The sequence below is a fragment of the Pelodiscus sinensis genome, chromosome 12 (assembly GCF_052426305.1).
Source record: "Pelodiscus sinensis isolate ZL-2025 chromosome 12, ASM5242630v1, whole genome shotgun sequence".
In the NCBI taxonomy this organism is placed as follows: Eukaryota; Metazoa; Chordata; order Testudines; family Trionychidae; genus Pelodiscus; species Pelodiscus sinensis.
The window spans coordinates 37,365,294-37,392,099 of record NC_143063.1 but is presented as its reverse complement, the minus strand read 5'-3'; the positions used below and the strand labels follow the sequence as shown (position 1 = coordinate 37,392,099).

The following is a 26,806-nucleotide window of genomic DNA, read 5'->3' as shown; positions in this document are numbered from 1 at the left end:
TTGACTCTACCTTATAGTATGTTGAATACAATAGGATGAATGTTTGTTGAATTAAGAAAAAATCAATCACAATATGATCTCTGCTTATGTTCACAGCAACTTTTGGAAAGCAGAAGATCCTCACAGTTAGTGGTATAGAGAAGAATTATTATTAAAATCCCAGTTCACTTGTCCATCTATAATAATTGTCATGATGGGGTGTGGTCACAGAAGACCACTTAGGGTATGTCTAGACTACAGGCTTTTGTTGACAGAGGCTTTGTCGACAGATACTGTCAACAAAGCTTCTGTAAACAAAGAGCGTCTAGACTACAGACAGTTCTGTTGACAAAGCAAGCAGCTTTGTCAACAGAGAGTCTAGATGCTGTCTTTTGAAAAAGCACAGTGTGGATGCAATAGCACCTTTTGTTGACAGAACTCTGTTGACAAAAGGCGTTATTCCTCGTAGAATGAGGTTTACCGCCGTCGACAAAACTGCCGCATTCTGTCGACTTACCGTCGACAGAATTTGGCAGTAGTGTAGACGCAGGCATAGTTTTGTCGACAAAAGTCCACTTTTGTCAACAAAACCCTGTAGTCTGGATACACCCTTAGGGGTGCCTCCCAGAGCTCTGGCAAAGCCACTGCCACTTGCCTTCCTGATCTCAGGGGCTTCTCACTGCCTGGTCCTGCTGGGCCACCTCCCTGGTCACCCCCAGCCAAGGCCCCAAGCTGAGAACAATGCCTCCCAGAGAAACAGTGCAGACACTGAATCTTTTCAGATCCAAGGAAAGTGTAGCTTAGGGCCCACCTTCCTGGGATACCACTCCCCAAATGGGATCAGAACCCCAAAGGAATTAATTAGTTAAGCCCCCTTTAGTAATGAAAGGGGGAATATACACACGGATACCCCTCCTCCCCCAAGTAACAATTATTTACACTGGGCTTGATAGAAAATAAAAGTGATTTTATTAAGTACAAGCAGTAGGATTTAAGAGGTAATAAGTGCGAACAGCAGAGCTAAGTAGATAAATTCAAATAATAAAAAAATGTGTATCTAATTCTAACACTAGATCCTCACTACAAACTTATTACAATCTCCTTAAAAACACCCTAAAATTGTTTCTTTTCCTGCTAAGCCTTCCAAACCAGGGCTGTTCCTCACCCTGGGGTCCTTGGTTCTTTACCTTGGGTGTGCCAGCCAAAGAAAAAGTGCGCCAACTTTCATGTTATTTTTAAAGATTCCTTTTTGGCATGGGAAGTCACCTGGCCAGTCCCTACCAACCACTGCTTAGACTTAAGGACAAAAGACTATTTGTGTATGATTGCCCAGACACTGAGGCATCCCAGCCTTCGAATCACCCTGGATGGCTTTCATTTGCACATTTAAAAACCATAAACCATTCCATATGCCATATGTCTAATTTTACACACAAGAATGATACATACACCAAAAGAAGGTAAAGAGATCCAATGGATTATGACATGAAGATTGATAGGTTACATGAGAAAATTTGCCGAAGCATCTTTGAGTTATGTATATTTGTGTCCAAAAGTCCATTTCATAAAGCATAGGGGGAGGGACAGGAAGTTTGTTTACAATTGGTAATTGACCACAAAGGGAGAAACATTTATTTGGGGGGGCACTAACAAAATGCCTAATTCCCCGTATTTGGAAAAGACATCAGTGAATGCCAATCAGAGGTCTGATATCTACTGAGCAGTTAGAAGCTGCCTATCCTAAATTCCTGATAATATGTAGCTTGATTCATAGTTAATATATATAAAAAAAATACAACTTATTTCTCCACACACTTAACTTTGCCTTCTATAGGTTATACCTCTCTATTCTGGCACCCTCAGGATGTGACCAGTGATGAGCCAGAGAATTTGCTGAACCACGAGAGGTCAATATTATCTAGCAGCATTACTAATACTTCCACTGTTTACTCTGCCAGGCTCTTAGAAAATATTAAAGGCTAAATTAGAGTTAAATAACAGCACAGAACACTGAGGCTACGTCTAGACTGGCATGATTTTCCGCAAATGCTTTTACCGGAAAAGTTTTTCCGTTAAAAGCATTTGTGAAAAAGAGCATCTAGATTGGCACAGATGCTTTTCTGCAAAAGCACTTTTTGCGGAAAAGTGTCCATGCCAATCTAGACGCGGTTTTGCACAAGAAAGCCCTGATCGCCATTTTCACCATCGGGGCTTTTTGGCGCAAAACAGTTTTTAGCTGTCTACACTAGCCCTCTTGTGCAAAAACATTTCCAGAAAAGGGCTTTTGCCCGAACGGGAATGTCAAAGCACTTGCGCAAGAAGCACTGATTTCGGACAGTAGAACATCAGTGCTTTTGTGCAAAATCAAGCGTCCAGTGTGGACAGCTGGCAAGTTTTTGTGCAAAAGCAATTGCTTTTGCGGAAAAACTTGCTAGTCTAGACACAGCCTGAGAGTGTGGACTGGTGGCTGTAAACAAACTTCATGGGAAACTTGGCCACACCCATGATAATGGACATCTAGCTAACTAAAATCATGCTGGACCACATATGTTGCCAGACCAGAGAGTACCAGACTAGAGAGGTTTAACTTGTAGTGACAATGCAAGGGAGAAAACTTACTAAATACAAAATGTGTTGGTAAAACTCATTTTCATCTTCTCTGGACCCTCAACACTGAAATGCCCTAATCATAATGACACTTCTATTGAGTAGCAGTACTTTAGGGAAGTGTTTATATTGTTTGGCTGCCTTGCCATCCCACATCTATGGCTACTTGTAGACTGCAGGCTTCTTTCAGAAGAAGCTTTTCAGGAAGAGATCTTCCAAAAATCTTCATCCGAAAGAGAGTATCTACACAGCAAAAGCACATCGAAAAAGCGATCTGCTTTTTCAAAAGGTAACGTCCACACTGAATGGACGCTATCTCGCATTTAAGCTGTGATTTCTATGGATGGAGTGGCCACGAGGGCACCAGTGCTTTTTCCTCTTTCCTCTTCTTTCAAAAGAATTCCGTCTTCCCCTTCCACACATGCCTTTTTCCGAAAGATCTCTTTTGGAAAAAGGCTTCTTCCTTGTAGAAAGAGGTTTACCAGTGCTGGAAAACCTCTTCTGTTCTTTTGATTGTTTTTTCAAAATAATGCAATTGCAGTGTGGACGTATATGAAGGTTTTTTTTTGAAAAACGGCTGTTTTTCTGAAAAAAACTCTGCAGTGTGGACATACCCTAGACCTGAATATGCTCAGATCTTCTTTGAAGGTGTCATGTTCAACCAATTCTGAAGCAGTAGCCACTATGTTCTACTGCTAATTTTTTTTTAAAAAAGGAATTTCATAGAACCATCTTGATTCCCCTCTTCACTATGCAAACAATCTCATTCTTCCTGATCCTCTTCTGCGCTAACCATGCATATAGCCTGGCACTATGTGAAAAAGTCTTCTTTTTCTATGAGTGACACTAAAATTAAGCGAATAGAATCAACTACGAAGAAATAAAAATCTAGTGCTGACAAGTGACCATAAATATATTTGTTGTCAAGCTGCAAGACATGATGTTTTTTTTTTAATTTGCCTTTTTTTTTTTTTAGTCAGGTTTGATAAGGATGCAGGAGAATGAATTCCTTATAACTCCATTACCTCAGCACCTAGCACAGGAACACAACTACACATCACCCATTGGACATCATCCTCATGTATTATACAAACGGACAGCTGAGGAGAAAGTGCACCGGTATAAAGTAGATTCCAATTTCAATCACTTTTCCCTTGATCATCACAGAAATCACACACACCACAAGTATCATGATCAGTCGAATGATTACCACCATGGAAGGTTTCAAAAGCAGCATTTTTGTGGACGTCGAAAGAAATGTATGTAAGGAAACTTTCTCCCTTTGTTTGAGATTGTAGTTTTTAGAGACTTGTAAGTGTTTTTTATAGTGGGGTTTATAACCACTGCTTTAACTGGGGCTGAGCATTTTAAATAGTACAGATAATAGAGGAAATGGCCAAAGCGGTATTGGTGGGGAGGCAGATACAAGGAGCTGGATTATGCATTTTTAGTTTCTAGCACTGTCCATCACTACTATTATTCCACCATAAGTCAGTGAGAGAATTTCTTGAGAATGTGCTGCTCAACTTACAAAATTCATAGGGTTGGAAAAAACCTCAGGAGGTCATCAAGTCCAACTCCCTGCCCAAAGCAGGACCAACCCTAACTAAATCATTCCAGCCAGGACTTTGTCAAGCATGGACCTCTAGGGATGGAGATTCTTCCATCTCTCTAAGTAACCCATTCCAGTGCTTCACCACCCTCCTAGTAAAATAGTTTTTCCTAATATCCAACCTAGACTTCCCCCACTGCAACTTGAGACCATTGCTCCTAATTCTTTCATCTATCACCACTGAGAACAGCCTCTCTCCATCCACTTTGGAACCCCTCTTCAGGTAGTTAAAGGCTGCTATCAAATCCCCCCTCACTCTTCTCTTCTGAAGACTAAATAACCCCAAATCCCTCAGCCCCTCCTTGCAAGTCAAGTGCTTGAACCCCCTAATCATTCTTGTTGCCCTTCGGTGGACTCTCTCCAGTGCATCCACATCCTTCTGTAATGTGTGGCAGGGGGAGGGGCACCAGAATTGGACAAATACTCCAGATGTGGCCTTACCAGTGCCAAATAAAGGGAAATAATCATTTCTCTAGATCTGCTGGCAGTTCTCCTCCTAATGCAACATAATATGATGTTTTTAACTTCTGGGCTATAAGGGCACACTGTTGACTCATATCCAGTTTCTCATCCACTGTAATTCCCCACAACTTTTTCTGCCAAATTCCTGCTTAGCTAGTTGGTCCCCAGCCTAGAGCAGTGCTTGGGATTCTTCCATCCCAAGTGCAGAAGCCTGCACTTGTCCTTGTTGAACCTCATCAGATTTCTTTCTTTCTCTCATCAGATCCAATCCTCTAAATTTGTTTAGGTCACTCAGGAACCTATTCCTACCCTCCAACATATCTACCTCTCCCCCTAGTTTAGTGTCATCTGCAAACTTGCTGAAGGTACAATCCAGCCCTTCATCCAAGTCATTAATAAAGATGTTGAACAAAACCGGCTCTAGCACTGACCCTTGGGGCACTCTGCTTGATACCAACTGCCCGCCAGACATTGAGCAGTTGATCACTACCCATTGAGCCTGACAATCTAGCCAGCTTTCTGTCCACCTAAGAGTCCATTTATCCAAACCATACTTCCTTAACTTGCTGGCAAGAATACTGTGGGAGACCGTAGCAGAAGCCTTGCTAATGTCAAGGTATATCACATTCACCTCCTTCCCCATGTCCACAAAGCCAGTTACCTGGTCATAGAAAGCAATCAGGTTGGTCAGGCATGACTTGCCCTGGGTGAATCCATGTTGATTATTCCTGATCACTTTCCTGTCTTCCAAGTGCTTCAAAATGGATTTCTTGAGGATCCCCTCCATTATTTTTCCAGGGACTGAGGTGAGGCTGACTGGTCTGTTGTTCCCTGGGTTGTCCTTCTTCCCCTTTTAAAGATGGGCACTACATTTGCCTTTTTCCAATCATTCGGAAGCTCCCCTGATCTCCACAAGCTTTCAAAGATAATGGCCAATGGCTCTGCAATCATATTAGCCAACTCCCTCAGCCCCCTTGGATGCATTAGATCTGGCCCCATGGATTTGTGTACATCCAACTTTTCAAAATAGTTCTTAACCTGTTCTTTCTCCACTGAGGGTTGCCCTCCTCCTTCCCATAGGGTATGTCTACACTACCATCCTAGTTCGAACTAGGGTGGTTAATGTAGTCAATCGAAGTTGCAAATGAAGCCCGGGATTTAAATATCCCGGGCTTCATTTGCATCTTTCCGGGTGCCGCCATTTTAAAATCCCCAGTAGTTTGGACTCCGTGCCCGCGGCTACACGCGGCACGGAGTAGGTAGTTCGAATTAGGCTTTCTAATTCGAACTACCGTTACACCTCGTTCCTCGAAAGAACGAAAGAACAAAAGAAAGAAAGAAAAAGCATTGAGTACTTCAGCTTTTCCCACATCATCTCTCACTAGATTACCTCCCTCATCCAGTCAGTTTCCCATACCTTCCCTGATCACCTTTTCATTGCTAACATGCCTGTAGAAACCTTTCCTGTTACCCTTCACATCCCTTGCTCTGGTTTTCTTGAGTGTGATTTATCTTTTAATGGGCCATTCCTTTTTCCTTGCTGGTGCTTTAACGTTGCCTCTTCTGTGCAATTATCAGTACTAGGTCTCTGCTCTATTTTCTCTTAAGGCTGTGTCTAAATTACATCCCTTTTTTGATAAAGGGATGTAGATTAGGCACGGCGATATTGAAATTGAAGCTGGGATTTAAATATCCTGCGTTTCATTTGCATAATGGCAGCTGCCACTTTTTTTTTAAATGGGGCTTTTTAAAAAAAAACCGGCAGTTTAGAAGGGGCATTTTCAACAGAAATGCCCCATTTCGAAAGATCCTGTACTCCTCAAAAAATAATGCCCCATTTCGAAAAAAAGCAGTAGCTGCCATTATGCAAATGAAGTGCGGAATATTTAAATCCCAGCTTCATTTGCAATATCAATGTGCCTAATCTATATTCTTTTATCGAAAAAGGGGTGTAGTTTAGACACATCCTTAGTCTGAGATATGCAGTGAGTCTGGAAGATGGAGGAAAGGCATTAAGAATCATTGATTTGGTAAAGGAAGGAGAATAGGTCTGTTAAATTCCACCATTTGTCAATGAAGTTCTCAGCAATTGAAATGATTCAATGAAAACCTCTCAAATCAATTGTTTAAATAAAATTTTGGAGCCACCTTTTAAAAACGTATTGAATCTGCATTGTCCTACCAACTACATTATCCTATCCTTCTTTAGGCTATCAACCTGTAAGCTCCTGAAGGACCTCTTAGCTATACTTTAGGTCTCTTAATTTTGTTTGAAAGCTGATCTGCCTCTTGTTTGAGCTTCCTGACAACTGAATACCTGACAACTGAATACCTGACAACTGAAAAACTTGCATCAGTTGGAATATGTCCTTTCCAATTCCTATTTGAGTTCAGAGTTCAAGAGTGTTCCTTTTTGAAAGAAAAAATGAGGAGGGGTTCGAGGAATGGAAGGAAAGAAAAGAAGCGAAGAAAAGAAGAGAAAATTGGAAGTTGAAAAGTAAAGGAAGAGGGGTGAAAGTCTCTAAACATTCTGCAGGAAAAAATTGATCTGGTTGACAATTACCCTTTTAAAGATTGAGAAGACTTTATATTTTCAGTCACTTCATGTTTTTCTTCAATATCTCAGGTCTCTCTGCTACTTCCTTCCTCCTCCCTGCTAAATCTCCCCTAGTCTAAGAAGCCCCAATATATACTTCTTATACAAACCCAGGGTCATTCTGTGTCAATCCATTTTTTAAATACTATACAGAGACTGTTGTGAATGGCAGCCAGCAGGGACTACTTTAGAAACTGAGGCATGGACTATTTCATTAGTCTTCTCTTTTCCAAGATAATCGGGACTTTTTTCTAAAGGTTATTCATTGATTACAAAACAGAATTAGTAATTTTCTCATGGGTTTTCTATGGTGCTTATTGCTAAAGTATCAGAGCACTTCACAAATCCATAAAAGGGAGGAGTGTGGAACCAAGGTTTTTTGACCTAATTCTGGCTTCCTCAAAACCTAGAGTGAGGTTCAATTCTGCAGCCCTTCCCTAAACAAGCAGAAGGCATGGCAATCTTTTATTTCTCAGGAAGTATGGCCACATGTTTACGTACATGGCTTCTGACCCAGAAATGGTCATTATTTTACACACTCTGATTTTTGTGCTACAAGCAAAAAGAACCTGTGCAGAGCCTCTCCACAGAGGGCTGTTGCCAGTCAAAATACAGGCGCACAGGAATGCTGCTTTTGCAGCCTATCTAATTTCTGTACCTATTTGGAAGCACTTATTAAGGGAGGCAGAATCTGGGCCAAATGTTATGTGTACAGCAATGTGTAGGAAGGTGACAAAATGGTCAAAAAGGATATAGCTGTTCATGCAGAAATACTAAGTATTTTCCCCTACAGCACTTGAAACTTATTTTGCTAGATTAATTCTTTCCTCTGAATTGCTTATTGTATTCAGGTTTTTTCCTAAAGAAAAATGAATCCAATCTTAATTAATAATGTATTAGAAAGAACTCACCATCTTACAGGCCCTATTAATCAATATTTGGCTCTTGCACAATATTGCAAATTCATTTAGGGTTCTATTCCCCCGGTGCTTTACTATCTAACCAACTAGTCATAAAAATGGCCTGTTTTGAATCCTTTCCAACACTGTGTTCTGTTTCTCTTTAGACACACCTAAGCCACCCACAGAGGATACATACATTCTATCGGATGAATATGGAAGTTCAGCACGATTTAAAAGATCGGCTGTTAAAGCTCAGAAAAGTGGAAGTCTGAATGTTGAAACGCTTGTTGTGGCAGATAAAAAAATGTTGGAAAAGCATGGCAAGGACAATGTAACCACCTATATCTTAACAGTTATGAACATGGTAAGAGCTGGTATAACTGACGTGCCGTTGGCTTTTACTCATCTACAGCTGAGGAAAACCTACAAGACAACCAGGAGCTGGGGCTTTAAGAAAAACACCCACCTCGGTGAGACTCGTGATAAGTTCACGAAAGTTGGCACTACTAAAATCTTGATTTCTGCAAGTCCAAGTGTGCCAGCCTAGACATCCAATCCTTGTTTTGTGGCGTGGGTGAAATGAGGCTTTATAATTATTTTGCAAATGTAATTTCTTTTAAAATTAGTGGTGTTATGTATTGCACATCATGTCTGTAAGGGCCACCTTGCAGCTTTACAATCCACTCTGTATAAAGGATGGTACATAGCTGATGGGGGCAGATAGGAGATTTCTAATTCAAATCATTATAATCACCTCCGCTGTGAGGAGAAGTGGGAATAAGTAGCTTCATCCCTACTCTTGATGATGAAAAGGTGAGATGAAGCCACAGCTCCCAATACTTCCCAATCCACTTGTAAATAGGGAGTAAGTAGGGTGGGTAGTATGCCTAGAATCACAAGCTAAGCAGGGCTATGCAGGGCACTAAAGGGTACTCTATTCCCCTTACTTCCCTGCACATCTGCTTTGCCCCATGACAAAAGTGTTTGCTTTATGTCCCATGTTTCCCTCTGCTAAAAAGATGAGTTATTTGGTCTGGGCAGGAACAAGAGGGTTTTGAGAATAATTTAGAAGATACCAAATCCCACTCTAGCCTCTTTAAATTGGCTTTTGTTCAGGGAGACTTGACCATAGAGTGTTAAACATCATGGTCTATTTACCTCCCCATGTTACATAACTTAGAATATTAAATAAATGTAAAGAATTTGCCTTGATCCTGCAGAACAGGGGATTGATTCAAAGACCACTGAAGTCAATGGGAATTTTTCAATACATTTTGATGGGCTTTGTGTCAGCCCTGACATGTGCACTTCTGCTAGAAAAAAGGTGAAAGGTGCTGAGTTTTTCTTGACTGTCATTGAAAGTTGGATCATGAAAACTCATAAATAATCTTTAGTCTATTTTTATTATGGAATTATTTGTTTATTACCCTCTCTTACATATTCATGCAGGTTTCTAGTCTTTTTAAAGATGGAACAATAGGAAGTGACATAAACATCATTGTTGTGAGCCTTCTTCTTCTGGAACAAGAGCCCGTAAGTGGTGTCATTATTCTTTTGTAGCAGAATGTATCTGACATGTTCACAGGGAATATATGGACAGGCCTATGCTATGTGAAGGAAATTTCCCTTAGGGTATTATAAAGCACAAGAGTCAAAAGTGTGAGATTTTATGGCATCACCAGAACCCTTTATGATATCTTTTCTGTATCTTACTGCTCCTAGTTATATTAATAATAAAACCAGGACTTAAATTAACTCCCCCTTTACACTTCAATGTTTTTATTACTGTAGAATCCCCAAATATTTTATAAAGGCTGTTGCTTTTAGTAGTCCTTCATCTAGTGGGACTAAAGATACCTGAACCTCATGCATATTTCCCAGTGAAAATCAAAAGGGCACAGGTTCACAAGGGAAATTATTTCCAAAGGGGGAGGACAAGCCCTTAAATCATTCACATTATAATTAAAGTTTAAGAGTTATGAATCACTTCCTGCTATTGAAATACTGTTGAGGATTTTTTCAAAGGCAAAATTAGGTATCCAACTCCTTTCGAAAGTCAAAGGGAATTGGGCACCTAACTTACATCCATGCCTTAGAAAAAGTCTGTGGGCCTGAGTTTCTTCAGCTTCGTTTTGTAATTATGATTGATTGACTTGAAATAGTCATTTCAGGTATATGTGTCAAATACATAGTGTCATAGGAAATGCGTCACACCCGGTCATACAACTAAAGTAATTCCTCTCCCCCCCCACCTCTTCCTTCAATCACCTTCCTTGGCTGCTGGCAGAAGCATCTTATTTCTGTGTCTATGAAATATCTGTAGGGTGGATTAATGATCAACCATCACGCGGACCAGTCATTAAATAGCTTTTGTCAGTGGCAATCTGCTTTGGTTGGAAAGAATGGAAAGCGACACGACCATGCCATCTTGCTTACAGGATTTGATATCTGCTCTTGGAAAAATGAACCCTGTGACACTTTAGGTATGGTAAGAAAATATGCTCTGCAAAACTGATGAATGTCAGCTGACAGCATCTTGATTAATAAAAAAAAGAAATCACAGTATTGTGCCTGGGAGAATATCTGAAGATGAGGTAAAGAAATAGTCAAGGTGGAAAGTAACATGTTAATGAGAGGAAGATTGGTCCAGCCATATGGGAACTATTCTAGGACTTGGAAGAGCTATGTTCAGTTCCTTGTCCTGCCACAGACTTCTCGGGTGACCTTGCATGTGACATTTAGCCGCACTATGCCCAAGTTACTCCCTCTAAAATGGGGAGAATTGCTATTTTAAAGGTAGGGAACTTGAGCAGAGAAGCTAAAGCATTTCCCTGCTTCATAGAGGTGCTAGGAGAGTAAACCCATTAAAAACTATGAAGTGCTTTAAATCTACCGAAAAACACTTTATATGGGTGTTGTTTTTTTCTTTTAAAAACTTTAAAAGCACAGCAAAAGATGGCCATAGAGACCTTCAAGGGACATATTTTAGAACCTCAATTGCATTCTGGGAATCTTCTCCACCACTGATCTCATTTTACATGCCAAAAGTATAGCTAGGCCATAAGGGCATTTGATCATTAGAAAGGATCTGTCTTTAAATGGCTTTCTAAGCTGACTTGACTGATGTAGAAGATCCTACAATAAAAACGAGCCTGTGTTGAATCTTGTGTAGTCCAGCACCTGCAGTGTGAATTCTTGCTGTATTGAGATCATGTATGCATATATAGATGTGTGTAGAAGTACGTGCATGCACTTCCCTACACATCGTTCACTTTCTGATGAAAGGTAGTTCAATTTACAGTTTCTGGTGCTCCATAATGACCATGAACTGAACTTTCCCGACGCACCAAAATAAGCATGTATTCATGAAAGCCTGAAGGAATCAGCACAATGAGATGCATGCATCTTCCAGTTTTTGAAATAACATCTCTTCTGCCTTTCCCTCCCCAGGCTTTGCTCCTATTAGTGGCATGTGCAGTAAATACCGCAGCTGTACCATCAATGAAGATACAGGACTTGGCTTGGCTTTTACTATTGCCCATGAATCTGGACACAAGTAAGATATTTTTCTCATGAGTCTTTCCCCCTACATATATTATAGATATAGCTTCCCCTCCTATATCTATCTTATAGATAAACATATCCAGAAATAGAAATTGAATGTTGTAATTATGAAAAAGATGATGCCTCACAGAAAAATTCTGTAGATCATTTACAGGTTGTATGGCTAGAAATGGGGACTGTTAGAATTCTATCCCCATTTTTTAGAATACAATAGATGTGCCATATTTTGTAATCAGCCTTAGTCATGGTCCTCCACTCAGCTGCTATGAGTTGAAGAGACCCCAGGCTTGCATAGCGGAATACAAAAAGAGGGATCAGCGGCACTGCCGTATCACTGTTCTTGCCTCTGTGGGGTAATATAGATGCTTCTGGTGAGGCAATTTGGCCTCCTGCTGACCCCAAAGGGGAAAAGCTCCCTAATATACCCTGGTGCGCAGGGCCAGAGCAATCCTGCCTCACCCCCAGGAAGCAGAGCGGCAGGGATGGAAGTACAAAGGCTAGAGCTAAGAGCTCACTTGAGCCTCAGCCGCTGAAGAAGCCAGGTACCTTTCCTGAGCTCCTGAGGTGGGAGACTAGCACACACCTCCTGGAAGAAGACTACTCAGGAACACTATGACCAAGGACAGTCCCAGACCCAGACCCAGACCCAGACCCACTGGAAGCCCTGCCAGAGAATTTGTTCCCTGAAGACCCAGAGGAGCTGGTACCAAGCAAACTGTGCCCACAGGGGGAATTGGGAGGTAACCCAGGGATAGCAGACCCTGATCTGGCTGAAGAAATAGAAATGAACTGAGTCAGCATGTTGCAGTCATGGTCCCCACTGACTTACTGGCAGCCATGTCTGTCACTGTTAGGGCCCTGGGCCGGGATGCAGTGAAACAGTTGGCCCTGTATCCCCTTCTGCCACTCATGGGTGGCAGTCCCCCCTGTTTTGGGGCAAAACACCTGGGCTTGTCAGATCTCCAACAGAGCTAGGAGACCTGGCAGCTGCTCAGCCTAAGCACAGGCCTGGGCACCTCCACTGGTGGTTGCCCTGCCCTGAGCTAAGGCTGGGGCATATTGACTATTTGCTCGACCTAAAGCATAGGCCTGAGTACCTGGACTGGTTGTTGCCCTACCCTTAAACAGGGTCTGGGTCAGACTGCTTACCAGTTTGGCCTGCTTATGGTAAGGCAGGGAGGCCTCACTCAGATCCGGGATGGGTTCGGGACTCCAGCCCATGTTGGTATAGGTAATGGAGAGTGTGAGCATTGCCCACCCCTAACATAAGGGATTTTTGAAAGCGCGTAGGTACAGGCACTTTGAACCTACTAGAAAGATGGACTTGCAACCATTTATTAAATATCTCATTAAGAACCACCACCACCAACAAAAACTCTTGCTGCAGCAGTTGACAGCCCAGCAACATCATGAGCAGCAGCAGCAACAGTTGGTGACCCTAATTTCCCACAAACCCTCCTGCTGATGGCACTAAGGGAAGTCTTGCCACTCTGCAGACAATCTGTCTCTCTAAGATGGAATCAGAAGATCCCAAAATCTTTTTGGAGACCTTTGAGCGGGTTGCCACCATTGCTGGGTGGCCCAAGAGACATTGGGATGCCATCCTCGTGCCATACCTAAGTGACCTCACCCAGCCCATCTACCAAGGCTTCCCCACTGATGCATCCCAGGACTATGGGTGGATGAAGTCCACCATTCTAGATGCACTAGGCATAACCCCTAAAACCTTCTGGCTCACTTGTGGGCTTGTGATCTGTTGTATGTGAAGTCAGAGACCTGTCCTGCCAGAGGTTGCACCCAGAATGCTGGGCTGCACAGGAACTTGTTGAAGAAATAGCCTTCAAACAGTTCATTCATGTCCTCACAAGCCCCTACAGGGCCTGGCATTTAGAGTGTGACCCTTTCCCCAGACCAGCCACTTCTGTGACAGGGTTGAAAGGAAGACCCAAAACTGAAGCAAAATGCAGGACAATGTAGCACTTTAAAGACTAACAAGATGGTTTATTAGATGATGAGCTTTCGTGGGCCAGACCCACTTCCTCAGATCAAATAGTGGAAGAAAATAGTCACAACCATATATACCAAAGGATACAATTAAAAAAATTAACACATATGAAAAGGGCAAATCACATTTCAGAACAGGAGGGGGATGCAGGGGGGGGGGGGGAAAGGAAGGAAGGTAAGTGTCTGTGAATTGATGATATTAGAGGTGGGGAGAGTGGGATGTCTGTGAGCTAATGGTATTAGAGGTGATAATTGGGGAAGCTATCTTGGTAATGGGTAAGATAGTTTGAGTATTTGTTCATTCCTTCCCGGAGAGTGTCGAATTTTAACATGAATGACAGTTCAGAGGATTCCCTTTCAAGTGCAGATGTAAAAGGTCTTTGTAGAAGAATGCAGGTGGTTAAGTCATTGAGGGTATGTCTACACTACAGAGTTAGTTCGAACTAACGGACGTTAGTTCGAACTAACTTTAATAGGCGCTACACTAGCGCTCCGCTAGTTCGAATTTAATTCGAACTAGCGGAGCGCTTAGTTCGAACTAGGTAAACCTCATTTTACGAGGATTAAGCCTAGTTCGAACTAGCTAGTTCGAATTAAGGGCTGTGTAGACCCTTAATTCGAACTAGTGGGAGGCTAAGGCTTCCCAGGTTTCCCTGGTGGCCACTCTGGCCAACACTAGGGAAACTCTATGCCCCCCTCCCGGCCCCGGACCCCTTAAAGGGGCACGGGCTGGCTATGGTGCCCGTGCCAGGTGCAAGTCTGCCAGCACCCAGCCAGCAGACCCTGCACCTGGCACAGATCGAGCCACCCACCCGATGCCCCCCAGCCCTCCCCCTCTTCCCGGGACCAGGCTGGCAGCTCCCGGGAGCTTGCCCGGGATCGCAACAGGCGGGCACCCGCCTGGGCTAGTGCGGACATCGTGAACCTTGTCCACGATCTCCACAGTAGGCACAGGAAAGTGGCCGGCTTGGGCAGGAGAGCTGCCAGCCTGGCCACCCAGGAGCAGGTGTGCATGAAAATCAAGGGGGTCCACTGACACCCCCGACCCTGAGCTTACAGTGGCCGTCCTGAGTCAGACCAAAGGTCCATCTATCCCAGTAGCCTGTCTGCCGACAGCGGCCAACCCTAGGGATCCTGGAGGGGATGGCCCGAAGACAGTGACCAAGCCATTTGTCTCGTGCCATCCTTCTCCAGCCTTCCACAAACCTTGGGCAGGGACACCACTCCTACCCCCTGGCTAATACCACTCCATGGACCCAACCTCCATGACTTGATCTCACTTCCCTTTAAACTCTGTTCTAGTTCTAGCCTTCACAGCCTCCTGCAGCAAGGAGTTCCACAGGTTGACTCTTTGCTTTGTGAAGAACAACTTTCTGTTACTAGTTTGAAGCCTGCTACCCATTCCTTTCCTTTGGTGTCCTCTAATCCTTCTTTATGGGAACTAATGAAGAACTTTTCTGTATGCACCCTCTCCACCCAACTCCTGCTTTTAGAGACCTCTATCCTGTCCCCCCTCCGTCTCCTCTTTTCTAAGCTGAGAAGCCCCAGTCTCTTTAGCCTCTCTTCATATGGGACCTGTTCCCAACCCCTGATCATTTTAGTTGCCCTCCCCTCTCCCAGCCTCTCTCTTCCCCTCTCCTACCTCCTTTTCCCAGTCTCCCCCAGTTTTGTTCAATAAAGACAGATTCCATTTTTGAACACAATTGTCCTTTATTTTGTACATCAAGAAAAGGGGCTAGGGAAGGATAAGTGGAAGGAGGTGAGGGAGGAATGGGGCACGAGCCCCCGATGGGGAGGACTGGGCTGGCTCTGTGGGCTTCTGGGGGTGGAAGCTCTCCTGCAGCCCCCCAATTGCCCCCTCTCCCCAGATGGCAGCCTGCGGCAAGTGCAGCCGGTCTGATGGCCGAGTGCTGTGATGTGCCCAGTGTGGGTACTCCGGGCAAACCAAGCCAGGACTGCTTTGCAAGCGGGGCACCCCTGAGAACTGTCTGTCCGGGGTGGGTGTCGGGACCCTTTAAGCACAGCCCTCGGCTAGCCTGAGACAGCATCTCCACGCTCTAAGTCCTCCTCTGATGCCCTGCCGGCACTGCTTCCGGCCATCCTTAAGCCCTGTTCAGGGTCCACTTAATGTGGACATGCTAGTTCGAATTAGCAAAACGCTAATTCGAACTAGTTTTTAGTTCTAGACGTGTTAGTTCGAATTAGCTTAGTTCGAATTAACTAATTCGAACTAAGTTAGTTCGAATTAGCGCTGTAGTGTAGACGTACCCAGAGAGAGTGTCCTTTCTGGTTAAAATGGCAAGAAACTGTTTTTTCTTTGTGATCTTGTCTGATATCTGTTTTGTGGGCATTAATCCTTTGGCGAAGTGTCTGAGATGTTTGTCCAATGTACATAGCAGACGGACACTTTCGGCACATGATAGCATAAATTATATTTCTGGATGCGCAGGAATATGTGTTCTTGATCTTATAACTCACTTGGTTAGGTCCAATAATGATATCAGCAGAATGAATATGTGGACAATGCTGGCAACGGGGTTTGTTGCAAGGGAAGGTACCAGGGTTGGTATTAGTGTGGTATGTCCTGTGGTTGTTGGTAAGAATCATCTTGAGGTTAGGTGGTTGTCTATAGGGGTGTGTCTAGACTACATGCCTCCTTCGACGGAGGCATGTAGATTAGCCAGATCGGAAGAGGGAAATGAAGCCGCGATTAAAATAATCGTGGCTTCATTTAAATTTAAATGGCTGCCCCGATCTGCCGATCAGCTGTTTGTCGGCAGATCGGGGGAGTCTGGACGCGATGCCCCGACAAAGAAGCCTTTCTTCATCGACACAGGTAAGCCTCGTGAAACCAGGTTTACCTGTGTCGATGAAGAAAGGCTTCTTTGTCGGGGCATCGCGTCCAGACTCCCCCGATCTGCCGACAAACAGCTGATCGGCAGATCGGGGCAGCCATTTAAATTTAAATGAAGCCGCGATTATTTTAATCGCGGCTTCATTTCCCTCTTCCGATCTGGCTAATCTACATGCCTCCGTCGAAGGAGGCATGTAGTCTAGACACACCCTAGGAGACTATGGGTCTGTCTCCCAGAGCCTCTTGGAGTATGGTATCCTGTTCCAGTATAGGCTGTAGTTTATTGATAATGTGTTGGACAGGTTTAAGTTGGGGGTTGTAGGTGATGACAAGTGGTGTTCTATTGTTGGTTTTCTTGGGTCTGTCTTGAAGTAGATGGTTTCTAGGTATTCGTCTGGCTCTTTCAATTTGCTTTTTTATTTCTCCAGGTGGGTAGTTGAGGTTTATAAATGCTTGGTAGAGATCCTGAAGCTTTTGGTCTCTGTCAGTGGGATTAGAGCAGATGCGGTTGTATCGAAGGGCTTGGCTATAGACGATGGATTGTGTGGTGTGTTCTGGATGGGAGCTGGAAGCATGTAGGTAACTGTATGAGTCGGTGGGTTTTCTGTAGAGAGTGGTGTCTAATTTTGGTCACTCTGGTGAATAGAATCTGAGTGGCTGAGCCTGAGGCCCTACCCAACAGGTGAGACCCCACACCCAGTGCCTCTGGACATGGACCCCATCAGAAACAAGGACAGTCATAGAAGTCCTCTGCACGAGGAGGCTGTCTGACCCGGGCAGTCAGAAATAGGGCCTTGTTTCTCCTGTGGCCAGTTAGGGCACCTGCAATGGGACTGCCTGTACATGGACTGTAGTTTTGGATAGGTCTGCATCAAGGAATCCTGTGCCGATTCTCTCTCTGCCCTGAAGCTGACCACACCGGGAGGGGATTGAACCAAAATGGTGGCTAGCTCTTGTTGATTCGGGGTGTGGGCACACCCTGGTCTGATGGAACATTTTCCCTGAGCTAGGACTGATAGAAGGGGAAATTAGACTGCAGTCTATTCACAGGGATGTCCCTGTGTCTGGGTGCTCTGTACAGTTAATGGGGTGACCAAGGAGATGGCAGTTGGTGTGGTCCCAACCTGGCATACCCTGTCATACTCAGGCATGATTGGCCAACATTTGGCAAGCTATTGTGGGAAGTCAGCCTGGGGAGACAAGCCTCACAGATTGCCTTAGCTTTTAGAAGGAGACCCAGTAAACAAGGTCGCCGAGACCACAATCTCAACTGAAGAAATGGAAAAGGGACAGACTAGGGTAAACTTTACATTCTGGCCCAAACAGCCATAACTCCCTAGCTGTGAACTGGAGGGTTGATCCTGGACCTCTGCGCCATCTTTGGTTACAGCCAATGAGAAGATCCCATATTAGGCCATGCCTGTGAACAAGTGTTGTGGGTTGATGGGGTCAACAAAGACACTCCATGAGCTGTGCAGTAGCTATGATTCAAATTGGTGTCTGGTCATCTACATCATATGGACAAAGATCCTTGGACTCGAGGGATGGACTAGTGAGCTGTCCTACAGGTGGCCCATGACATCCTAGCCGCTGGACACCTGGGACATGAGAAAGTTCTTGCTTGCATCCTAGCTCATTTTTTCTGGCCAGGGATCTACCAAGAAGTTTGGGACTACTGAAGTCCTGTCCCACATGTCAACTAGATGCTGGCCTACGAATGCTGAAGGCTCCCCTGCTCCCCCTTCTTATAATTGGCATCCCCTTTGAATGGGTAGCTATGGACCTACTGGGACCATTACCAAAGAATACTGTGGGCTTCCGCTACATCCCGGTCTTATTGGATTACGTGGCTGAATTCTTGGAATGAGTTTCACTATGAAATATCGAAGTTTGGACCATTCTGGTAAGATGTTGACGATCTTCGCTTGAATAGGGCTCCCTTGGAAGCTCCTTACAGACCAAGGAACAAATTTTACTTTCCTGCTTCTTCAACAATTTTGCACCTTACTTGGTATAAAAAAAAAAAACACCGGGCCTCTGCTTACCACCCACAAATGGACAGACTTTTTGACAGGTTCAATTGGACTCTGAAATATATTCTTAGGAGACTTTCCCCACAGGAACTGTGCCAGTGGAATCAGATACTCCTGCTCCTGCTGCTGACTTTCTGTGAGGTACCCCAATCTTCAATCCACTTCTCCCCTTTTGAATTGGTATATGGTTGCCAGCCGCGGGGGGTTGCTCGACCTAGTGATGGATGAGTGGCCAGCGCCTTCCGGGTTTACTGCAATATGTGCTCTATCTGCATGGTTGGCTTACCATGGTGGGGACTCTTGCCCAGGAGAACCTCTGGCCAGTTTAAGGGCACAAATGAATCAATATAACAAAGGGGCTTTTACTCTTACATTCCAGCCAGGCAATAAGGTGTGCCCTTCTACAAGTTGGCCCCATAACATACAAAATCCATCAGCTAGATCAACAGTAGAAGAAGCAAAACTATCATGTCAACCTTCATGTGGCAAGTACATAAAGGCCTAAAGATCACCTCTCACCCTGCCGAACCATTCTTAGCCTGCACCTCCACCCCCACCAGGTTGCTGACCTGGTTACATCTGATGCTGCAGAAAAGCTAGTGCTAGGAGATACTCTCTCCCTCCAGCAGTGCAAGGAAGCTCGCCACTTGCTGGAGACCTGTAAACCATTCACTGCCCTCTCTGGTCATCACACCATCCAAATAATCCCAGAAATGGTGGTTAGAGAAACTGTTCACCCTCTTCCTTGTCAGACTCGGGAGGCATGGAGTAAGAAATCCAGATAATGCTGGAGTTGGGAGTGAGAGAGCCCTCCCGAAGCGAGAGGTGTAGACCCATTGTTCTCTTCCCAAAGCACTTTTTTATAGACTTCCCAAAAAGTGAACATGATCTCAAAATTTGATGCCTATCCAATGCCCCAAATTGACAAACTTTTAGACCACCTTTGGAACTGCAAAATACATTACCTCCCTCAACCTAACCAAGGGGTATTGGCAGATCCCCATCGATTCACGTTCAGGAAAGAAGACTCACTGTCACCCCTACTGTGCTCTACCACTTTGTCCAGATGCCTTTTGGCTTACATGGGGCACCATCAACCTTTCAGTACCTGATGGTCTGCCTCCTATATGCCCACATGGAGTATGCCACTGTCTATTTAGATGATGTTATTGTGTACAGAAAAGAATGGGACATTCATCTACTCCAGATAGTGGCCATCCTCCATACTCTACTTTGGGCTGAGCTCTACGGCCAACCCAAAGAAATGCTGGATTAGGTGGCAAGAGACAACCTACTTAGGATAGACGCTTCATCAAAGACAGGTCTATCCCCTCATTGGGAAGGTCTAAGCATTGCAAGAGTGGCCTGCTCAACGATCAAGCATCAGGTATATGACAATTCCTTGGTCTGGCGGGATACTATCGTCATTTTGTGTCCGCATTTGTGACTAGTGTGGCCCCCCTCATGGAGCTCCTTAAGAAGATTAGCCCCCAACAGGTTTGCTGATCTGCCGATTATGAAGATGTTTTTTGAACCCTTAAGACAATTCTGCCTTAGGAACTGGTACTTTTTATCCTCAACTTTGACCAGGGCTTCCTGCTACAGATATATACCTCAAAGGTCAGGTTTGGAGCAGTACTCTTGCAAGAGGTTGACAGGGAGTAACATCTTGTTCTCCATTTTAGTCGGAAGCTATTCCCCTGGGAGAGTAATTATTCAACAAGAAAAGAAAGGCCTCTCTCCCTTCACTACTATTTGTTAGGAGCCCCCTTTTCCGTATTGTGGATCATGTCCTCCTTCAGTGGCTGCACAGGATGAAGGATACGAACACTCATTTTACAAACTGATATTTAACCCTCCAACAATATGCCTTTTTGGTCCATCATCGGGCTGGAAAAGAGCACGTGAATGAGGAATTTTTCTCCTACCTGGGGGAGAGTCGAATCAAGCCCTGGTGATCAGGAGTTGGGCTTGTGGGGGTAGAGTGCGTTAGAGCCCTGGGATGGGACTGAGTGGAGTGGGTGGGCCTGTGCCCCTCCGTAAGCGAATCCATTTGGGGGCAAAACATCTGTGCTTGTCAACTCTTCACCAGAGCTAGGAGACCCGACTACTTGCTCGGCCTGAGCATAGGCCTGAGTATTTGAACTGCATGTTTCCCTGCCCTGAACTAGGGCCAGAGCATACTGACTGCTTGCTTTCCCTGGGGTTAGGCCTGAGTACCTAGACTGGTTTTTGTCCCCCTCCCTCTGAAGCAGAGCCTAAGATAAACTGCTTACCTGTTTGTCCTGCTTGTGATGAGGCAGGGTGGCCTCTCTCTGACCCAGGATAGGCTTGGTACTCCGGTCTGATCCAGTACAAAGCTCTTCTATAAATAAGAATTATGGCTCCCCAGGACAAGAGTGAAGTGTCATAGGGTGGAAATGGAGTGACTGATGCCCATGCTGCTATTCTTCCTTGTTGTGACTATTCTAGTTGGTAGCTGTGAATCTTACCTTTTCCCCAAGCCGGAAAAAAAGCGGCGGACATGTTTATTTAAATCCGCGGGGGATATTTAAATCCCCCGCGGATTTCCCTATTCTGACTTACCTGCTTTGCATCCCTTTTCCGGAATTTGGGGCCAGTGTAGACGTAGCCATAGAGTTTAGAAACTATTTCTCTACCATCCTCCTTTGTCATTTAGGGGGTGATTTGTTGAAAGGTAGTCTTTATAGAGGTTCCTAGGCTACTTGTCCTCTTATTTCCACTGGACTTTGATTTCTGTAGGATTATTTCACCCCATTATTTAAGATCTGCTGATCTTCTGCCACTAACATCAGATGCCTGTCATTGATCTTCTGTTCTCTTAGATGTTGACATAAAGCATCTATTCAGATCTTTTCCTTTGTCAGTGACAGAGCTATTGCATTCTGTTGTTCAGTTGTTACATGAATCCCTCTGATTCTGCATGACTAAACTGGGGCTATTCAGTTTTCATTATATACGTATACTTTACAGCATACTCTATGACCTAATGTCTACATGAGTGACCCTTTCACAGGTTTCTGTACATCTGAAGGGAAACAAGGAATTAGGGAATAATCCATCTCTTAATGAAATCAGTGGGAGTTGTGCTAATGATTTCAGTGGAACTGAATAAGTAATATAGAGAGAGCTTCATTCTCCTTATTTACATGAGCACAGCTCTATTGACTTCAGCAGTAACTCCTGATATTCACAAACGTGAGAGGAGAATTAGGCTTGGGGCATGTTGTTCTGGAATTATTCTTCTCATGTCTTAATTCTCTTTCTTTCTTGCTTGTTTCCTTCATTCTCTTTTTAAATCATATATTTGTAGTTCTGTAAAGTTTTGCTTGTCATCTCTACTGCTTCTCTAATCCTTATATTCTTTGGCTTCTCTTTGATTTACTTCTGTATTTCTGCATCCTGACAGGAAGGATGTCTTTCCAAGCTAAATAAATACAACATATTGGAGAGAGTGCCTTTTTTACTTTGCAATAACAGGTAGAACATTTTCCTGCTGTCATTTATCCAAGCTTGTGTTCCTGAGGCTAGGTCTACTCTATACGGTTTTTTTTTTTTTGGAAAAAGCAACACAAATTGCGCTTTGCAATTTGCGTAGCTTTTTCCGATCGCTTTTCTGAGAGAGGCTTTTTTGCCATTTGGCCCCATTTAGACAGGGCCAAATGGCAGAAAAAACTCTTTCAGTGGAGCCCTTATCTCACATAGAACGAGATATACAGGGCTCCCAGAAAGATCGCATTTCCTCTTCCGCAAAAAAAGTGGAAGAGCAAATGCGTTCCCGCAGTGTAGATGTACCCTGAAAGAGCTTTGTTTGGGAAAAGCAGAATTTGGCAGCAATAGTGCCTAGAAGCCAAAAATCCTTAGAATTGCCTGATTATCTTATTAACAGGAAGTAATACTAGGTGGGATTGTGCATTTGAAACAAACAAAAGATTTTATTATATAAAGGCAATGGACTTTAACAGTAAGCAATATTAAATAAAATATTAATATTACTTCCTTTTGAAAATCAAAGTTACTACTAATTTAATCTCATTTTAATTAACAGCTGCCTTTGTGAAATGGTGATTCACAGGTCTGACAAGCATCTATACATGAAAAAGTGTACCTCGTTTAGTTTTATTTATGGGGCTCATGGCATGAAATGTGCATAATTTGCAAAGCTGTGCATTCTAGGAACAAGTGGCCTTTTGTGGAAATGGGGCTGAATAAAATTATGTAAGAACAGAATGTGGTCCTTTACATGTGGTTGACCAATGCAACAGAATTTCCCTGCTCCATAGAGGGTAGGGAAATTCCCTACTCTTCATCAACTTTAGGACAGTTCTGTACTGCTAGCGAAGTGCAAAGCAAAAATATAGCTGAGGATATGGCCTTGTAATCCCCAGCAATAATGGTTTTAAGCAAGTATCTTCATTCATTTCAACATAGGGTTTATATGCAAATTTCCATTATTCAGGAATACTGAGAGCAAAAAAGAAAACAATACTCTGTGGGAACATATGTAAGTTCAGGTCATTTCAAAGTATTGATCACATGACAGACCAGTACATAGTCAGAACAGTCCCTTGTGCATTCAGTGGCTTTTCAAGTCATGTATTATCTGACTCAACCTCCCTCTCCTCCTCTCAGTCCCATAGAAATTAGGGGAAAGTACTCATCCAGATTTGGATCAGACTTTTGGTTTTGATCCTTGTTTTTGCACCTTTTTCTACAGTGAACCTTCAGACTTGGGGAAAGTTCAAACTGTGTCCAAAACCTGCTGCTTTTCTAATACCTAATGATCCTGAATATAAATACTGGATTAATTAAAGCACACAGTGTGTATCTGATAAACTGGTGTGATTGTTCTGGAGTTGTTGAGGTTTATTATGAAAATACTAAATTTTGTACTATGCGTATTTTATCCTCGGTAGATCACACTGGCTGCTTGAGAGTGGCTATTATTGCTATATATTTTTATGGTCTTTGAATATTTTATGTTTTTATCTGAGCGTTTAACAGCTATTTGGGGACTCTGTGGTCTATTGTGCCATTGAGCATTAAATCTGTGGATTCTTTGGCTGCAAAGCAAGTGAACTAAATTTTTATTCCACAAGCTATTAATAAAATATTTGCTCACTTTGGATTGTTTTTCTCCATGTGCTGAGTGAACAGTGTTTCTCAACAGGGCCAGCTTCTCAGCTGGTGGAAGCGGTATGGTGACTTTGATGGGCCTGCATGAATTTACAGCATCTGAGCATCTAATCCTGTTCCCTTCCCCCACTCATACATTACATGCTCAGTGCCACCAGTGTACCAACCAAAGTAGGAGACCATGACATTTCTGTTCAAAACACACTAAAAATGTCCAGTGTACCGTATAAAATAAGTATAAGGTGGAGAAAGGGAAAGATCTGAAACTATTAATTTTTGTGTAGCTATAAATTACACATGTAGCATTTTAGTGGATGTTTTATTATTGCTTGTTGTTATTTTTATTATGGTAGTTCCTACCATATTCAAATCAGGGCACTATTGCCCAGACATTCGACAAGACATCTTAGTAAAAGACACTCCCCTCATCAAAGAGGTGCAGCCTAAACAGACAAGATGGACAATGGGTTGAATGGGAAAGCAGGACAATGGAAAGAGAAAGATCCAATGTACCAGACTGGGTCAGTGGCAGAAGCTCTTTAAACCTGTGCTCGGAGTCAGGTTTCAGCCTAAGCCTTGCTGCTATCCACACTCTCACTCAGGTTAGCAAGCCTCAGGACCTGGGTCCTAGGACCCTGTGGGTGGGGGAATAAGTCAGAACCCAAGTCTTGTCATTTTGCAGTGTGGATGCATTGGCACAGCTGTGAGAACCAAGTCCAGGAATTATAAGCCCAAGTTTACAATGCAAGTGCATGTGGAAGCACATGATTGAAAACACCAAGTTCCCAGACCCAACTGTACAATGTAATACAGATGTACCTAAATAGAACAGGTCACATGACCACCAGTTCAGTGCTCTATCCACCAGACTCACTACCTCTCCTGCATGCTGGTTCACATTTGACTATAACGAAATATAGTTGGCTCCCTCCTCAAATGAGTGAGACAGGATGAAGGTTCTCTGTAGATAGACTGTGAAGAGTCACAATCTTGCAAGTGGAAAAGAGATATGGGGTGAAATTCTGGCCCCAGTTAGTGGGAGTTTAGCTATTGAATTCGGTGGGGCCAGTACCATAGCAATACATTCGTTTTGCAAATTTAACATGTCCACTTGTAATTGCAAACGAAAGTTTGATTCACCACTAGCATAACAATCCACATCAGTCATGTTGTGTTTGCTTAGCGATTGAAGTGGTTTCTGCAATGTGAGAAAAAACACAAACCTCCCCTGCGTAGTGGAATGAGCCCACCACCTTATTTCACATGGGTCATGAAATAGCTGGTGGATGAAAATTGTTTTATTAGCAAACTGAATTGCAGAAGTGAGATCTTCACTGAGCAGGCTGAGAACTGAGAAGCTGATGTTATATGTTGATGTCTTGGTGTTTGTGTACTGGCAATGGGGAGGTTGGGTTTGCTTATGTTCTTGACCCTTTGATGCTTCACCAAACTAGATTCCCTCTGAAAGCTGACCTTCTTTGTTCTTTCCAAGCACTGTACTGAAAAACTAAATTCAGTCTCTACCAAGTTGGGCTTGACTAGCGACCATTGTGATGTTCATTTATTTCTGGCATGTACATTTTTCATTCCTTTGTGTAGTTTGCTGTCAGAATTACTGCTATACAATAACAGCATTTCTTTACCCCCAAAAGCTGTCTCTTGTTTCTGGCATTTTGTTGCCAGTGCTCTTCTCATATGTGGTTCTCTTTCTAGCTTTGGCATGATTCATGATGGAGAAGGAAATCCCTGTAGAAAAGCCGAAGGTAACATTATGTCTCCCACGCTTACAGGAAACAATGGTGTGTTTTCCTGGTCTGTATGCAGCAGGCAGTATCTCAATAAATTCCTCAGGTAGGTCAGATATAAGTCAGGAAGACGGTGGCAACTCTTAGAATTGGCTTTCTGGTGCAAATACTTATGATTAGAAATTCAAACTTTACTTTGGGATGGATTTCATTAGTGTGAAAAAGGCCAATACAAAACAAATGTACGAGATGAGCCCACAATCTTTGTCTTATGTGGAATACAAGTGGTAACATAGACCTTTGTGTTGGCCTTCTTCATGGGAATGAATTTTATCCTCTGTGAGTATGCTGCAATATTTACTTGCATTTTATTCTTTTCCCAAATGTTCTTGACTATTTTATATTCACAAAAGTGAATATAAAAAGTATGCTGACAGGGGAAACGAATGAATTTTTCCTGACATAGCCATAGCTGACTATCATGCTATTTCCTTATAGAGCTACTGAAAAAAAAGTGATAAGAACAGAGACTACACTTGATCTTAGCCTTCAAGAGGCCAAGAAAAAATGGTATCCTATTATTTCCTTAGCACATTGGTACAAATCACGGATACTGATAAAATAGCAGCTTAGTTCTAGAATTTAGGGTCAATCTCTTCAACATAAGTTTTCACTTTTATTACATGAACTCCACAATGGCATAATATGCATATATTGCCATTGAGTATAGGAATGGACACTTAGGATGTATCTACACAGCAAGGCTTAACTCGAAATAAGCTACACAAATTGAGTCATGTCAATTGTGTAGCTTATTTGAAATTGAGAGTATCTACACAGCACTTATTTTGAAATAGAGCACTCTTCTTCTGACTCCCCTTACTCCTTGTACAGTGAGGGTTGCAGGAGTCCTCTAGCTTGACAGTATTTCAATATTATTTTGAAATAATTGCCTGCTGTATAAAGGCAGACTAAGTTATTTTGAAATAATGTTGCTTTGTAGACATACCCCAAGATACCAAATTGGGATGCCAGATCATGGGGAAGGAAAAATGACAGAGTTTATGGTGATTTTCTCTGCCACAGTAAGTAATATGACTGTAAATATATAGGAATATTATTAATTCACATTAGCACATTCAAGCATTCAGTAAGGTCCAATAGACACATAAGTTGGAAGGCAAATTGTAGGTAGATGGGACTTCCGTTCTCATGGAATCACAAATACTAAAAAGGAAGAATGATGGATAATAATATGCAATTTTGGCTTTAACATGTGCTCAACTAGCCA

At 43.2% G+C, this 26,806-nt stretch overlaps 1 protein-coding gene across 3 annotated transcripts in view; it reads left to right on the top strand.

The window, feature by feature from the left end:
• The window catches only part of ADAMTS18 (ADAM metallopeptidase with thrombospondin type 1 motif 18), a 129,498-nt gene that overhangs the window by 47,097 nt on the left and 55,595 nt on the right, over positions 1-26,806 (top strand). For all 3 annotated transcript variants that reach the window (XM_006122438.5, XM_075940029.2, XM_075940027.2), the window contains exons 4-9: positions 3,563-3,845; positions 8,323-8,522; positions 9,608-9,691; positions 10,482-10,641; positions 11,609-11,714; positions 25,484-25,621. In XM_006122438.5, coding sequence (XP_006122500.2) covers positions 3,563-3,845; positions 8,323-8,522; positions 9,608-9,691; positions 10,482-10,641; positions 11,609-11,714; positions 25,484-25,621 — 971 coding nt within the window. The remainder of the gene's footprint in view (positions 1-3,562; positions 3,846-8,322; positions 8,523-9,607; positions 9,692-10,481; positions 10,642-11,608; positions 11,715-25,483; positions 25,622-26,806) is intronic.